The sequence below is a fragment of the Aedes aegypti genome, chromosome 3 (genome assembly GCF_002204515.2).
Source record: "Aedes aegypti strain LVP_AGWG chromosome 3, AaegL5.0 Primary Assembly, whole genome shotgun sequence".
Classification (NCBI taxonomy): domain Eukaryota; kingdom Metazoa; phylum Arthropoda; class Insecta; order Diptera; family Culicidae; genus Aedes; species Aedes aegypti.
The window spans coordinates 242,448,183-242,465,346 of NC_035109.1; the positions used below are offsets into that span (position 1 = coordinate 242,448,183).

At 36.9% G+C, this 17,164-nt stretch overlaps 1 protein-coding gene across 1 annotated transcript in view; it reads left to right on the forward strand.

Annotated features, from left to right (window-relative positions):
* Positions 1 to 17,164, forward strand: part of LOC5576403 — a 28,748-nt gene that overhangs the window by 883 nt on the left and 10,701 nt on the right. Inside the window, exon 2 of the mRNA XM_021852321.1 lies at positions 7,816 to 8,123. Coding sequence (XP_021708013.1) covers positions 7,816 to 8,123 — 308 coding nt within the window. The remainder of the gene's footprint in view (positions 1 to 7,815; positions 8,124 to 17,164) is intronic.

Below are 17,164 nucleotides of genomic sequence, written 5' to 3' on the forward strand. Positions count from 1 at the left end.
AAAAATTGTTAATTGGCAAAGAAATCCCTCAGTAAACTATAGAAGTGCTCGTAGATTAGCTGAAAACAGTCTTTGTCTAAGCTGGGACGTAACGCCAGGCAAAAGAAAAAAATCACATCTATGATTAATTATTAAGTACAGAAGATCTTTTTAGTAGGAGAATGAGATGAATTTGTAGATGAAGTAAAATCTCCATGGATTCTTCAAAATTTAATTTAAGGTTTCACACCAGTAAATACTATGGCAAAGATTCCAGTATTTCCTCAGAACTATCCTACATATTTTTTCTTGTTTCTTCTAATGTTTTCGAGGAATTCATCTATAAAATCCCGTAGGATATTATCCAGAGATTCAATTGATTTGTTTTTCAACTATTATCTCAATGAGAATAATATGCCTTCTTTGAAATGCTACCTGTTCTTATATGAAACTGTTTTATGTGAAATGTCCTTATGCCAAACGTAATGTCATTAAGAGGTCACCCCCGGATTATTTTACTAGGGAAAGCTGGTTCAATTCGAACCCTCTTCTAATTCGGACCATCAAGAATTTCTCAATACTACCGCTACTGAAAAAATCGTGTGTACCGTTTTTCTACCCACAGTCTGACTTGGATCTAACATAATACATTTGACGCCTTCCTGATTATGAATGGCACTACCGAAAATTCATGTCTCGCATAAGTTCTGCAATCGTTCTGATCAAGGAAAATGAGGGTTGTCAAAAAAATGCTTTCGCTGAGAACGATTCCGTTAACAAAACTTTCATAAGTATGTCCAATTAGGCAATATTAACGAATTACTGTTAAGAATGTAGAATCCCCTTAAAAAGCTGCCAACCTTTAGGCGTATTCTGCGGTTCAAGATTTGAAATAACTGAAAAGGTAAATGTTTTGTAAGCATTTACTCTTCATATTCGGCTTCAGGGGCCATGCTTTAAGTAAGTAACGACATTTTCAATAACACCGAACGTTGTTCACATAGGTTATCAATGTTATCCCATATCAACTAAATAAAAAAAAGCCTACATTTTTTCAAAGATACTTGAATCTTTTAAAATTAAATACGGTGTATAGTCACAAGCTATGGGTGATTATTATATACTTGTAACATTTTCATTTTCAAACTAAATATATCCAGAAATAAAAACTGATTAATGTTACCCCCGGATTACGGTACTTTTTTAAGGTTCGCTCCAGAAGTGGCTAAAGATTGCTCCCCCAACTCGATCAGAAAAAGTCTTAAGATGGTTTTCAAGGATTTTTTAGAGGAATTTATCTAGACTTTGCACGGGGAAATCGTTGAGCACTCCAACCTCCATAAATTTCCACAGGTATTATTCTAAAAAATAATCCATTGACTATTCCGCATTTAAAGATTCATTACTCTAGGAGATCTTTCAAATATTTCCTTTAGAGTTCTTCAAAGAAAACCCACAAAGGTTTAACCTAATTTTTCTGAATGCAATCGTTTAGGAATATTTCCAGAAAAACCTACAAGAGCTCATCGAAGAGTCCCTACGTCGATTTCCAGCCATTTTCTTATGGATCTATTCAAGAAATGATCCACAGTTTCGCACATACAGTCACCCCACGCAGTTGAATCACCCACAATTTATGAATCAGCTGACTTCAAAAGACAAAATTATTATCAAACTTGTCACAAAACTTCACAGATTTTTTTTTACTGATAAGAAACTATGTGTAAAAATAATTCTGTGAAGTTTTGTGACAAGTTTGATAATCATTTTGTCTTTTGAAGTCAGCTGATTCATAAATTGTGGGTGATTCAACTGCGTGGGGTCACTGTATAAATCTTCGAAAAATCCTCCATAGATTATTCTAGGAAATCTAATAGATAGCGTCCAGTGGCGCAACCAAGGGCGATGCGTAATGAATCATTACATAACAATTCTCAGAAATTGCAAAACAATAGTGAATGATATGCTTTCTAATACCCTGGTCTTCTACCAAATTGCAACACAATTTTGTACACAACTCGTTGCAGACTCGATTTTTTAGCACTCGTCGCAATTATCCAACTCGGCAAGCCTCGTTGGTTAAATTTATGACTCGTCCTGTAAAAATCATCATTCTGCAACTTGTTGCGCAATAGTAGTTTACGGAACAAGGTGCAGAATGATGATTTTTACAGCACAAGTTGTAAATTTATCCTACGAGGCTTGCCGAGTAGGATAATAACGACGAGTGCTGTAAAAATCAAGTTCTGCAACGAGTTACGTACAACATTTTTTGCAATTTCGTAGAAGACCACTGGAGGGTATCAGAAATAATATCGGAATGCATTCACCATCATTTTACAATTTCTGAAAAAATGTTGTGTAATGATTCATTACGCAACTCAAAACAGTTGCGTAGTGAGAAAACGTTGCGTAATGAATCGTTACAGCACTGGTTTCAGTTAGGTAATGACTATTCCCGCACTGCATACTTCAGTGCAGGAAAGTAGGCCGTTTCATGACAGATTGGCGTGATGAAAATCAGCCTATTACGATGAGAAATTGCAAAAACTACTTTTTTGCAATTTATCATCGTAATAGGCTGTTTATCATCACGCCAATCTGTCATGAAACGGCCTACTTTCCTGCAATGAAGTAAGCAGTGCGGGAATAGCTATTACGCAACTGAAACCAGTGCTGTAAATAGTCATTACGAAACGCTTTCTCGTCGTATTTATCCTACTCGGCAAGCCTCGTAGGATAAATTTACGATTCGTGCTGTAAAAATCATCATTCTGCAATTTGTTCTGTAAACTATAGGAAAGTAGGCCGTAAGTGTTCTGTAAGTACAGGAAAGTAGGCCGTTTCATGACAGATTGGCGTGTGATGAAAAACAGCCTATAACGATGAGATATTGCAAAAATGTAATGTAGCGTTATCTTAAGCAATTTTTACTATGAGTGTAAAAATGGTGAATTATACTTAAATTCTTCAACTCGTTTTTTTTATTAAATCATGCCTTTTCAAAAAGCATTACTTACCTCCATGCTACCTGTTCCTATGACACATGAACATAGAATATAACTTTTGCTTGTCCAAATCCTGGTTAAACATTTATTCCATTTTTAAACTCCTTAGGTTCACTCTAGAGACCTGTCAAAACGACTTTAAATAAACGTTAAGTTTTGTCGTCTCTTCAAGATGTTTGAAAAACCGTAAGCCACTTGAAAACACGATCATATTTGACGGTTTAGAACAAAATCTTTGAATAAAAAATTCAGTTTTGGACTTGAAAAATTCGTTGTTAGAAAAACTTTTTTTCCCTTAGATATGCCCAATTTGCAATGTATGGACGACTTTTAGTAAATTTAATTACGAAACTTTTTGCTTAAGGATGATCAAAATCTGAAATGGCCATTTTTTTTAAATCGACTCTTATGTTTTGAATCATTTTTTTTTCAGTGTAGAAAATGTGTTTTTATTTTTTCAACATTTTTTTCTAAAACGTCAGGAAATTTCACGACAGCCCCCATACAACACTTTTTTGTAGGTCTTACCGTTTTCGAGTTATACGGGTTTATAAAAAAAAGGAAAAAAAAAACTTTGGGACTTAAAAAATTCGATGTTAGAAAAACTTTTTTCCCTAAAATATGCCCAATTTGCAATGTATGGACGACTTTTAGTAAATTTAATTACGAAACTTTTTGCTTAAGGATGATCAAAATCTGAAACGGCCGACTTTAAAGTTTTGAATATATTTTTTTTTCAGTGTAGAAAATGTGTTTTTATTTTTTCAATATTTTTCTCTAAAACGTCAGGAAATTTCACGACAGTCCCCCATACAACACTTTTTTGTAGGTCTTACCGTTTTCGAGTTACACGGGTTTATAAAAAAAAGTAAAAAAAAACTTTGACCCTTTTCAAATGTTAGTCTAGATCGATTTTGAAAATACAAAATATGCAAAGTATCTTAGTTTCACATACTTTTGACATCCAGAAAGTTTCATTGAATTCTGAAGGGGTGCTGCCAATCGCGTGTCGAGTTGGCGTGAAATCCGAAATGTAATCTAAGTCAGAAATTTCCATTTAACGTTAAACGCCTAGAGGTATGCAACGCCCCGAATACTTTGCATATTAAATTTTTGTTACTTATTCATGTTCCGAAAACTATTGATTTATATTAAAAATAATGTCGAAACATAAGAATAAAACAATATCTATCCGGAAATATAATGTTATTCAATTTTTATAGACTTATAATGGTGTTTGTCATGTTTGTTTGTTTCAAGTGTTTTGAACACTTTTTATGTTATTTGTTCTATATATTCTGTGTTTTAATGCATAAAATCTAATCCAAGTTCTATATCAACTTTTTCCAACCCAGTTCCAGCTGCAATTATGTCATAGTAACAGTAGTTTAGTAGTGGATTTTCATGTGTAATGCCCATTATCAAAGTCATCCCAAAACCAAAAAACGATTTTTGATTATATTTAAAATTATAGGTACATTCACAACGAATCATTGTTAAGTCATTCATTTGCAATAGGTAACTACAAGCATGTTATTTGTTTTAAAAATATAAAATCAAAATAATGCGGAAAAAACACGTTTTCTTCCAGAAACGTAGAGTAAGGTGGGGCAAAAGTTCGACCTTAGTGGTATAATCAAAGTTTCCAGGAAAACAATAGCAGTTGAAACAAAACAATTACCATACATTTAATTTTCAACGTATTGGCTATAATTTTGCTGAACAAACTTGTGTCAAAATATTTACCTATTTTTAGTTATAATAGTTTCAAAATTAATTGTCTTATTCGAACTTTTGCCCCACCGGTGGGGCAAGAGTTCGAATCTAGTGTGGGGCAAAAGTTCGCTGGCTAAAACACAAAATATCGATCTTTTTATGAAAGGCATACTTTACACCAGCCGTAAGCTTAAGTTTGACGAAAAATACACACTAAATTTTCATCAAAAAATTGCCCAAAACCGGGTTTATTGTAATATACTCAAAAATAGCAGTTTTCCACAAAACTATGTGGAAATGAAAAATTTTGGTGACAATTTTCACACGATCAGACAAATTTAACTGAATTTGAAGATAATATGTGGATTTTAGGCAATTTGCAAATTTTTCCGTGATTTTATACATGGGTCGAACTTTTGCCCCGCTGATTCGAACTTTTGCCCCACTATGGGCCAAAAATTGTTTTCAAGCATCTATGCAAAAACTTATACACCTCAAAGCAACCTTATGATAGGCCTAGAAACGCCCTTACATAAATTATTGAAAAAGATTTTATCTTCAATTGGTTCCATGCAACGAAAGTTTGACCAAAAATTACAATATTCACGTCGAAAAACAACAAATAGCCATAACTTTTCCAAATCTCAATCGATTTTTATGATATTTGGATTGAAAGTCTCTTACTTGAATAGCATTCGAACCACCATAACATTTATAAGATTTGTTTTGAATTGAGCTGGAAATCTTAAAAAGAAACTTTTGCCCCACTTTACTCTATAAGAGTTATAACGTTTTACGTAACGTAAAGGAGTGACCCATAACGCGGGTAGATCACCTTTTCGTGGTGCGTTATGGGGTAAAGATCTACCAGTGAACCCTAGTCCTGACTGCTTCAAACGAAGAGAACAGGATGTTATAGTAATCAAAGGAACACTTTCAGTCCTTGTTACATTTTAAACCTTGTTGAAAGTGACAAGTCTCGGTTTTCCCAGTTGCCGAGAATGATCTTGAGACAAGGAAAAAAAATGAGTCGAATTCAACAATTTGTTTTCTAATCTTTTATTTATTTCGTTCTCTAGTTTGAAGAAGTAAGGACTAGGATTCTGATGCATGGACAATATCGGTGTAATTTCTTGGCTTTATCGAGGGATCCGATTTTGCCTGATAAAGGGGCGCGCCTGTGGAGAGTGCATGCTCCACACTCTTCGAAGGGTAGGAACCTTTCAATTAGAATCCTTTCCTGTGATCAAGTTAGGAATTACAACTGTAATAAAACCGAATGCTTTATCACTTCTCGATAGTGACAAAGTAAAACGACATGCACTACACAAAGGACACGGGATATACTACAATAGATCAAATATTGGTCGCAGTGGTTTATGTTCCGAACAGAAAAAAAAAAACGTAAAGGAGTAATGAAAAGTACTATTTTATTGCTACAGGGATTAGGGAGTCGATGCCGGTTATGGACCCTTTGCGTATTAGGGACTCCCTATACTGCCGTGAATCGCAAGTCAGTCCCATCTGCATTTTCGTCAAAATTGAGTTGAGTTCTGTTTCCAACATATCTTTCAATGCTCGTTCAGCTGCACTGATAAGATAATATGATTTGTTCGGAAGAATTAGAGAAAAACAGCAACAAATTGTCCCATAATGAAAAGTAACCGCATATCAGTCCCCCTACAGATTTCCGCACCGTTTAACACAAAAATGAACAGTGTTTTATTCATCTTTATGTTTTTCTCGGAAAGATATCACAGGATTCCAATCCTGTGGATTTTTTTGAATATTCGTATGGAAAACGAGTTTGGAAACTTCATAGCCCATTTTCTCAATGCCTAGTTTTACAGATAGGACTGACTTGCGATTCACGGCAGTATAGAAAAACATAAAATTAACACTTAAAGCAACCTTATTCCTATGAAAATCCACAGGAGGAACTTCGATTGCATTGTTTCAGGCAAAATATTTGGTTTGAGACGCATAAATACAGATATTTGAACAGTTTTGTAAATGCAACCATACAAGAGGGTCCATAATACACATTTGCAGGGGCCCAGATAGCCGTAGTGGTAAACGCGCAGCTATTCAGCATGACCATGCTGAGGGTCGTGGGTTCGAATCCCGCTGGTCGAGGATCTTTTCGTAAAGGAAATTTTCTCGATTCCCAGGGCATATAGTATCTTCGTACCTGTCACACGATATACACATGCAAAAATGGTCAATCGGCAAAGAAAGCTCTCAGTTAATAACTGTGGAGGTGCTCATAAGAACACTAATCTGAGAAGCAGGCTTTGTCCCAGTTGGGACGTAACGCCAGAAAGAAGAAGAGGTGGGTCCATAATACGCACGTCGGCAACGAGCCGGATTACATGGGAACCAAATAGGGGGTCCATAATAGGAAACGTTAAATTTGTAAACATTCCTCTTATGGACCCCGGGAGGGTCCATAATAGGCATTCGGACAACAGTTTTCCAAATGCATATTACGCTGAAAAAATCGAATGATTTTGTATGTCTCATAGGCGTACTATGAAGTAAAAACATTGAACTTGTTGTTAGACTCCACAAAACGTAAATGCGTCTGAGATATCATTGCGGAAAAGCGTCCAGATTGAATTTCAGCATTGAAATCCTAGATAGTTTCAAACCTGATTTTTGTTATCCAGTATTGTATTGATTGCCTTATCGATTTACCAACCGTAAGTATTTTCACACTGCTACCAACTATCACTGAATCGATCCCAATCTTGTGAACAAGGTGTGAACAGAACTACGTTAGATTTTCTAGCGTGCTAGTAGCTCATTACGGTTCCCAAACGACTATCGACCGTGCTCTCGGTAAATGAGCACCCGTTAAAGTTATCTATTCCCCATCCAGGTGTGATACTTACTATACATTGAGGAGATACATGTAGATAGCATTATTAGTCTTGGAAATACAACCAGCTTTTTATTGAAATGCTTGATAGTTTGCTTGTTCTTTTCTCTTTCCGATTCCTATTCTTCAGTTCGAGTTAAAACCAATATTTTTTTCATTAATATATCAATGATAACGAAAGTTCAAAGTAGTATTCAGTAACTCTTGATCGTTCTTTCATCATCATTCCAGCCAACTGAAAACCTCCCTGGACCTGAAGGAGACTACCTTGTGGGAATCGAGAGCCAAGTCAGTGGACGAAGTGTCCCCGTTCTCATCACCATCGTCGGGCGGAGATTTGGCAGCATATCGCCGCAAGCGTCGCCGCTGCTTTTTGGACAATCCGATCGACTTTTGCAACATCGACGAGTACAATCAGTGGCGCCTGGAGGACATTGCCCGCGCCGGCCGACTTCTGAAAAAGCCACCCCTAGAAGTTTCGTTCGATGACGAGTTCGAAATGCGAAAAGTTTTCTCCATGATCTATGACGTGTTCCGGTGTAAGTTAAATGAGCTTTGTCGCATCAATCAGTCGAAATTGGAAATTGCTTTCCGCTTTGTTGGTTCGATTTTACAGCACTCAATATCACCCGTAAAGCGACTAGGTAGACATATGGCGCTATAACGGCCCATTCATTCCGATTGTCAACAGAATTCCTTGTGTCGTGATAGTGAGCATGTTGGAGTTATTGCCTACTTTTTACAATGGGTCGTACAATCAATCCAATATGATGATTTATAGCTCTATTCTTCTTTTGAAATATTTTCATTAGCGGATTTTGGGGCAAGTGCGCCATAAGTGCAAGTAGGCCACATGTTACCCTATAAGTACAAGTGTAACAACATGTTTCATAAGGGAATTACAATTTGTACAATACAATATTTTGTACTATTATAAAAATTGTTCAATTTTTTACTTAATTCTATTGACTTTTGAATGAACAAACGAATATCAGAGGATTTTTATAATATTGGCTGTTTTTGAGTAGCGTTGAATAAGGTGCAACTATTCAAATGTGTATGTTAATGTGGCATTTGAACGAAAAATACTTTTAGTTTATCACACAAAATTTTGTTTGATTAGTTCTTTACTGTTTGGGGCAAATGTGCCGCCTGTTTAGTAATGTAAATGTGTTGGAGAAATACTTATAAGAATGTATATTTCAGCAACAGAATGATTCTTTTGAACAAGGATAAGGTATCCTGTTGCTTATGTTCGCATAGTCGACTTAAGCGCTAGTATGACCAAAATGATTTTTTATTACTTGTTTTTAATTATGAATCGTAGTTTACGGCTAACCAGCCGAGTGGAAATTTAACAACTACCGAAAGAAAGCTAAACATTACATATATTTTGCAATTGGATTAAATGGACAAATTGATGTAAAGTTTTGCTAAAAAGTTACACGTCTTCTCAGTGAGAATAGAACTCACGACTCCCTGATCTCTAGTTAGGGCGCGTTACCCCTACGCCATGAGAGGACTCATGAATGCGGATTTTTTATTGCTACGCATCCTTTACTTTATAATACGTCCGTTGAACATGCGAAAGGCACTTCTTCGTTTAGTAATATTTAAATTATTAGAGGAAAACGAAATAACATGAGTACATACATCAACGTTCTGCCTAGTGTTTGTACGGATAATTTAGCATATACTTAAACCAGGTTGCTATGACAGTGAACCAGCCAGTTACGTCAATTCATGCAAATAATCGTTCATCAATCTGACTGTTTGGTCGAATAACATGATGTATACGACGGATTTCACGCCAACTCGACACGAGATTGACAGCACCCATTCAGAATTCAATGAAACTTTCTGGATGTCAAAAGTATGTGAAACTAAGATACTTTGCATATTTTGTTTATTTTTTCAAAATCGATCTAGATTAACATTTGGAAAGGGTCAAAGTTTTTTTTACTCTTTTTTTTAAACCCGTATAACTCGAAAACGGTAAGACCTACAAAAAAATGTTGTATGGGGGACTGTAGTGAAATTTCCTGAAGTTTTAGAAAAAAAAAATATTGAAAAAATTAAAAGGACTTAAAAATTTGATATTAGAAAAACTTTTTTCTCTAAAATATGCCCAATTTGGAATGTATGGACGACTTTTAGTAAATTTAATTACGAAACTTTTTGCTTAAGGATGATCAAAATCTGAAGTGGCCATTTTTTTAAATCGACTTTAATGTTTTGAATCATTTATTTTTTCAGTGTAGAAAATGTTTTTTTTTTATTTTTTCAATATTTTTTTCTAAAACTTCAGGAAATTTTACGACAGCCCCCCTTACAACACTTTTTTGTAGGTCTTACCGTTTTCGAGTTATACGGGTTTGTAAAAAAGTAAAAAAAAAACTTTGACCCTTTCCAAATGTTAGTCTAGATCGATTTTGAAAAAAAAAACAAAGTATGTAAAGTATCTTAGTTTCACATAGTATTCACACCCAGAAAGTTTCATTGAATTCTGAAGGGGTGCTGCCAATCCCTTTGTCGAGTTGGCGTGAAATCCGTCATACGTTTTTCGTTGACAAAAAAAACTTCCCCAGCCAACTTTTGAATATCAATCTTTAGCAAATGCACAGGTTATTTGACTGAAATTGTTAGTAGACGCAAAGCAGCAGAATAACCCAGCAATGATAGTGCACGTGGTTAAGCCGATCCTGGGCTGCATATGGGTGGCACACTTGCTCCATAGTGCTGAAAAATACGTTATTTTGGATAATATTAGCCCTGCTCCAAAACTTTTAGATTTTCTTTTCATTCAAAATGACACAGTGCTTATGAGAAGATGTGAAGCTAACACCATGATACACACCATGATTTCATATACCTACTTGGGAAAAAGTTATATGTAGAACCAATGTTGCTGAACAACGATCGGAAACGCGAGGCACGATGAATTTTCGTAGGCATCAAAACAGAATCTGTGAATAAACACAAACAACCGTTCGGGCGCTTCATTCGTTCGTGTTTCATTTTCGGATCGCTGTTTCTCCCGACGCTATCATCGGGTGATTTTCCATCGCTTGGTAATGTGAACGGTACGATCCACGCCGCCTGCTCTTCGCGAAGAACAGAAAAATATTCATTTCGATCATCTTCATGTGGGCTTGCAACAATCACGCTAAACTTGCTCCGCTCAAAAATGAGTGCCAAGCGCACAAAATTGGCCTCTTTTCGTGCAGCACAGATTCTGTGCAAAGGGGCTGTACACAGTTTTGTGCAAACGGTGGTAAACAAAACTGAATGAGTAAATTGCGCACAGAGGAGGAACGCTTGGAATGCGGAATTCGTTTCCATTTTTGTTTTGCTTCTGAAAACATTAAAAAAAACATTCCAATTTTAAAGATTTTCAGAGATTTTTTCATTTGAATAGCCGAAGCGGCAGCAAATGGGGAAAAAACTTTCGCATTTGCGACCACCTTCCGGCTTTTCGCTAGAAAACATCTCAGAAAGCTCCCCATCTTACCAACGGCCAACTGTTTGCTGCCACGCGGGATATCATTGACAGTTCCCTTTCCATCGATCTCGGACAGCCGAAGGCGAAAACGTCGGCAACTCACAGAATTAGTGCGACCTACTCAGAATTTTCACTCAGTCAGCCAGTTCTGCATTGGTTGCCTCATTCTGTGTAGTTTTAACACATGCGCTGCGTGGAGCTGGCTTAGCGTGGAGTGTTTGCTTGACTTTACGAGAAGAAGCAACCTTGCAATGAATCACGAGAATGAACAGCACGTGGATAAATGAATCCTACGAGGGGAGAGGCTTCGCGAACCACTTATCGGTGTGTTCATTTTGCTTCTTCGACGTTGCATCCGTTCGCTTTTTGCGATGCTCTTCGTGACGCAAAAATGAAAAATGAATTTTGGCGAATGTTGGATCGCGAAGATGCGTCGATCATTGTTCACGAAGAAGATCCATCGCAACCCTGCCTGAGAATATTCTACTGCTCCATTCATTCTACTGCTTCCTGCGGCCAATCATTATCAGAATCTCTGGCAGGCTGAAGTCCAACAGCGAGAAGTGAAATGCTTCTTTGGCCGCCGCAAGATTACGCACATCGTCGCCAGTATCTACATAGTCAAACTAAGTGTTTGCAGCACCAAATGCCGAGAAACAGAAATGTTCCTGACTCTCATCAGGATTATCTATATCATGGGAACCGCCATTCGCTTTCATCAAGTGAACCAAAACATGTTCTATTCACCTTTCTTTGATAGTTTTCAAATCCTTCACCCGTCACGTGCTGCGATTTCAGCAAGCCTTCCATATGGCCGATCGCAACGGTTAATTTGAATTCAGGAAATCTTCACCATTTTCTCATTTACTATCACCACTGTACAGCTTAAGAACTTCAAGGGACATTACAACTATTGAAAGATAGTTGATGACTGAAAGCTACAAAAAGAAAAGTGCATTGCAATCGATCGTAAACTTGAACAACAATGTGTCAAGGTGCACGATATCAAAGTAAGCGAATCCTCAGTAATGGGACTGGTATGCGGGTATTCAAGCGTTTAGTGAGAAAAATACTCGGATAACGAGTCCCATCTGCAATAACCCTAATTTGGAGAGAAAAAACAACCAGTTTTACTAAATTTAAATTATTTACGGTTTTTGCACATTGCAATGATAGTATATTGAGCAATGCCACCGGCATTTACTACTTACAGCAGCGGAAAAACGAAAATGGAGGGTTTTATGTTTAGAAGCGTTTTTCTCGACATCATGATTTTCCTAATGGGACTGTATTGCGAGTATGGGCAGTATAGTACACTGAGGAAACGGAACGTATGAGGTACATAAGAATTTCTTATGGAATAACGACATAAGAAGTATTTTGTTCTTCATTCGAGAATCTTATAACATTCCACAACAGACTTATGAAATAACACTCATTACATAGACAGATATAATTCCATAAGACACTCTTTTTGGATATCAAACGCATTGATCATTGGCATTCATAAGACAATCTAATGGAGTACGATTTTCTGAACAATTTCATACGAAAATCTTATGGATTACGTGTGAAAAACAGTCGACTTCCTAACAAAAACCACGTAAGAATTTCATACGAAATTCTTTTGGAATAAAGACATAAGAAGCATCTAATGAGACTCATAAGAAAAACTTATGAACTTCCATCGATCATTGCGTTCATAATACAAATATGTATAATATTATAAGATACTCTTATGAAGGATCATAGATATCAATTATGGAATTCTTTAGCACCATTATGTATTTAGAGAATCGCTCTTTGAATTTAGGTAAATAAAGATATTCATAAGATCTCTAATGATAACGACAAGAATTTCTTGTGAATATAGGACGTTTTGTGTTTCATAAGAATCTTATGAAAGAGAGAAAACCAGTCAAGAAATCAATTCACAAGCGTTCTCTTATGAAATTCGTACGCAATTTCTGGCTCAGTGTAACGATACGATGTTGCAGCAGGTCCAAATTAGAATTTCCCAAAGTTCGCGATGAAGGGTGGCTAGAAATGGAAAGGTCGGTTAGATATGCAAAGTGCGATAGCCGCAATGTTTGTTGCCGTTCGTTACCATGAATATGCAGTACCTACTGCGGTAGGAGTATTTGGAAGTAGATACCAGATAGATTACACAGTCTTGGAAGAAGGAAATTGGAAACATATTTCTTCCGTTAATCCTTGCAACACGTGCACGTGACAAAGAGTAATTGATTGGGTGCATGCAATGTAGCTTGTATAGTGTTGCAGTTATAGGTCTAGCTTCTTCTTCTTCTTCTTCTTGGCATTCCGTCCCCACTGCTTCTCAGATTAGTGTTCTTATTAGCACTTCCACAGTTGTTAACTGAGAGCTTTCTTTGCCAAAGTTGCCATAGAGCGCTGCATATGACGAGCCTAACCTCACTTATTTGACAGCTGCTGGTCCTGTTGTTTACGTTTCGGACTTAGTCGATTTTTCCATCATTTTTCATGTTCGCATTTCTATCACCAGCATGCTGATGGTGACGATTTTCCACGGTAGGAAGATAGAATAATACGATCCGTGGGTATCTTCAGTGGATTTGACTTCTCCTCGCAGCAAACTTTCACGAAATTAAGAATGATTCGAAAAAAAGTACTAAGTCCAAACTGTAAACAACAGGACCAGTACCTGTCAAAATTGATGCGTGACGTCACAGTGCAGTGGAGTATTTTCGCATTCGTATATCGTGTGGCATGTACGATGATACTAGGGTTTCAATGCTAGTAATGGACCCCTTAGTAGCTGAAATTCATTCTAGACGCTTTTCCGCAATGATATCTCAGACGCATATACGTTTTGTGGAGTCTAACAACAAGTTCAATGTCTTTGCTTCGTAGTACGTCTATGAAACATACAAAATCATTCGATTTTTCCAGCGAAATATGCATTTGAAAAACTGTTGTCCGAATGCCTAGTATGGACCCTCCATTTGATTCCCATGTAATCCGGCTCGCTGCCGACGAGCCTATTATGGACCCACCTGTAAATGCGTATTATGGACCCTCTTGTGTGGTTTCATTTACAAAACTCTTCAAATATCTGTATTTATGCGTCTCAAACCAAATATTTTGCCTGAAACTGCTGACTAACAATGTAATCGAAGTTCTTCCGGTGGATTTTCATAGGAATAAAGTTGCTTTGAGTGTTAATTTTATGTATTTCTGTAGGGGGTCCATAATACGCAAAGGGTCCATAACCGGCATCGACTCCCTATATGCCCAGTGAAGTCAAGGAAATTTACATTACGAATAAAAAGAAATTTCCATTACAGACCGACCGGGAATCAAACCCAGACACCTTCAGCTAGGCTTTGCTTTGTAGCCGCGGACTTTAACAACTCGTCTAAGTAAGGTCTCTTATAGGTCTAGCTGTTAAGGTGAAAATGCATCGAAACCAAGCCTCGAATTTTAAAGAGCACAAATGTAGAGAACCAGACAACTGTTAGTGCTGCAAATTTAACTCTGGTCACTCGCTGGTGGTGACCAATCGATCAAATGTTCTGCTTGAATGGTTGTCTGGTTCTCTGGATATAAGCTTGTAAGTGTTGGTTATTTTATGTCGTGAGAGTCGTGTTTAGCGTTTCGTAGAATTTAAATTGTCAAATGTCAGGGAAACTTGTACTTCGTTATGTTTCCACCGTTCAAACTCCCGAGCAGCCTTAGATATACTCCACCACCCTCACGCAAACAAATTTTGTTGTATAATCTACCGAATCCATGGTAGAATTAAAAACTGCACCAACGATTTTCAACCTACTACAAAAATCTGTTTAGTTTACTATAATCTGGTGAAAATCACTGAGAAGTGTAGTAAATTTGACTATGTCCATAGTAGCATCCACTACAAAGCATTGTATTTCAGTTCGTGACACCCACCGTACAACACAGTGTGGTCAAAAGTATGATGCTAAACTTCTCAAATCTAGAATGTTTCTAGTCAAAAATACTACAACTCTGGTTAAATCAACAGAAGAAATTTTCTTGTGTAGTGATGTTGACTATGTTTTGGTAGAGTTAACAGATTAATGTAATCGGCTGAAAATCGTTGGTGCAGTTCTTAATTTTACCATGGATTCAGTAGTTTCTACAATAAAATTCATTTCAGTGCTTGACTACGCTACGCAGCCATCTACCCACCGCAGTGAAAAAAAAAACACCACCAGAGGGCTTGGTTATACCATCTTCTGGGTGGCGTAGGGGGGCCGGGGGCAGGAAGAACACCTTAAGATATATATGATCAAATTATGGTTGATTAGCACAATTTTTGAAGATTATTCCAGTCGCACCTAAGCTCACCGCTTGTTCTAAATGATGTTATCGACAGATTTCAAAAAATATAAGAAACACATGTTGATTTTAGATTTGTGAAAATGTCCCTTCTTATGAGGTTTTCCGGCGAGGCACGGGGCTAGAGTGCCACTCGTATGGTTCAAAAAGACCACCAGAGCAAAATGCCACAAATTTACAAATTTTGTATATTATCATTTCCCCGCCTAAACGATACATTCTAGAGTAAGTAAAGATAAAAACTGAGGAAACTGAGGGATAAAAGTTGACTTATACCTAGTTAAACAGTAATTTTACGAAATTTAGTTCTCATATTATTCGACTGTAACAATCATAGTAAAAATTGTCAGAAACCATTTTGAATGTCCAAGATGGTTTGTTTTGATTTTATTTAGTATGAAACATTGATTTAATGCAATATTAAACAAGGAAAAAAAAGTTCATTTGATTTTATATGAGAAAATTGCGGTGTCCCTCTTGCCCCATAAGACATACTGTTTTTATATATGTAAAACTTAATGTCAAAAGAATTTTTTCGAAAAAAAATCCTCACAGCTATATTAAACAATTGTGTCCTAAAATTTTTAATGAAATATCGGCCAAACACACCGATTTCAGCATTGGACGTACATGTCCTCGTGACTATGATTTAGATCGACATTTGTTCTAAGTGTTACGTCTGTTTGTCTGTGAAGAAGGGTTAAGAAAGTGGGAGTGAAGCTAGCCAGCCAATAAATTGTTTAAAGGACTTCTGTGGTAGACTAAATTAAGTGCGATGACTTCCTGACCGCGAGTTTTATTGGTGAGCGTGCCGACCCTCAGGTTTTGAGTCAGGAAGTCTCTGTAATGCTCCCGATACGCTTCCAATCGCGAAACGCAACATACTGTTAGCCATCTACACTTTGATAGCGCAACTAGTCAGAGGATGAGAGATTTGATTTTTCACGCATTCATCACATGCCTCTATGGGGAAAATGTTTTATTTTCTTGATAAAAGACAGTCAACAGTGAAACGGTTAAGTGAGAAAGGTAGAAAGTAGAAATATCCATGCTCGATGTTCTACGACCTTTGTTTTTTATATTATTCCACTACTTTCATAAAAATTGAGATCCGGCTGGTAGGAGCACTAGTTTGAGGTTGGAAAACCAGAATATGTGAGGTTAGTTTCATTGGAACTTTCGCCTGAGCGATTTTTGCACTTGAATAAAACACGTTTCGAAACATTCTCCGCTGCCTCTAAAAATACCATTGGGTAGAGAAATGAATTCTCTACCATTGAATTTCATTCAATATCATTTATTATTTCACTTAAACTGTGAAAATGAATATTTTGTTCCGAATGTTTTGAAATCATGAATGAGTTTGACATTGCTCTTGTCAACCATCATCATGACGACAGCAGCACACCCCACCGGACGAATTGTCGTCTTGGGAGCGAATTGACTTACCCGATAATTACAAGCTCTTGATAATTCAAGCATAAAGATAGATCATACTTTAGTACAGTTTGCGTTACTATCGGGTGGCTCCGGGAAGAAAAGGCTCTGAGGTCAATGGTCATGTCTGTGCATATACCAATAGAGCAATTCAGCGAGAATGGCACACATACAGTGCGTGGACTGATTGATTAGATTTACCTTCTCAGGGGTCTGTTTGCAGATTTCCCCCTTGTAAAAAAACAAAACCTTTGTACGATGATTTGAATGACTGTTTTACGGCTTTTGAATAGTTTTCAG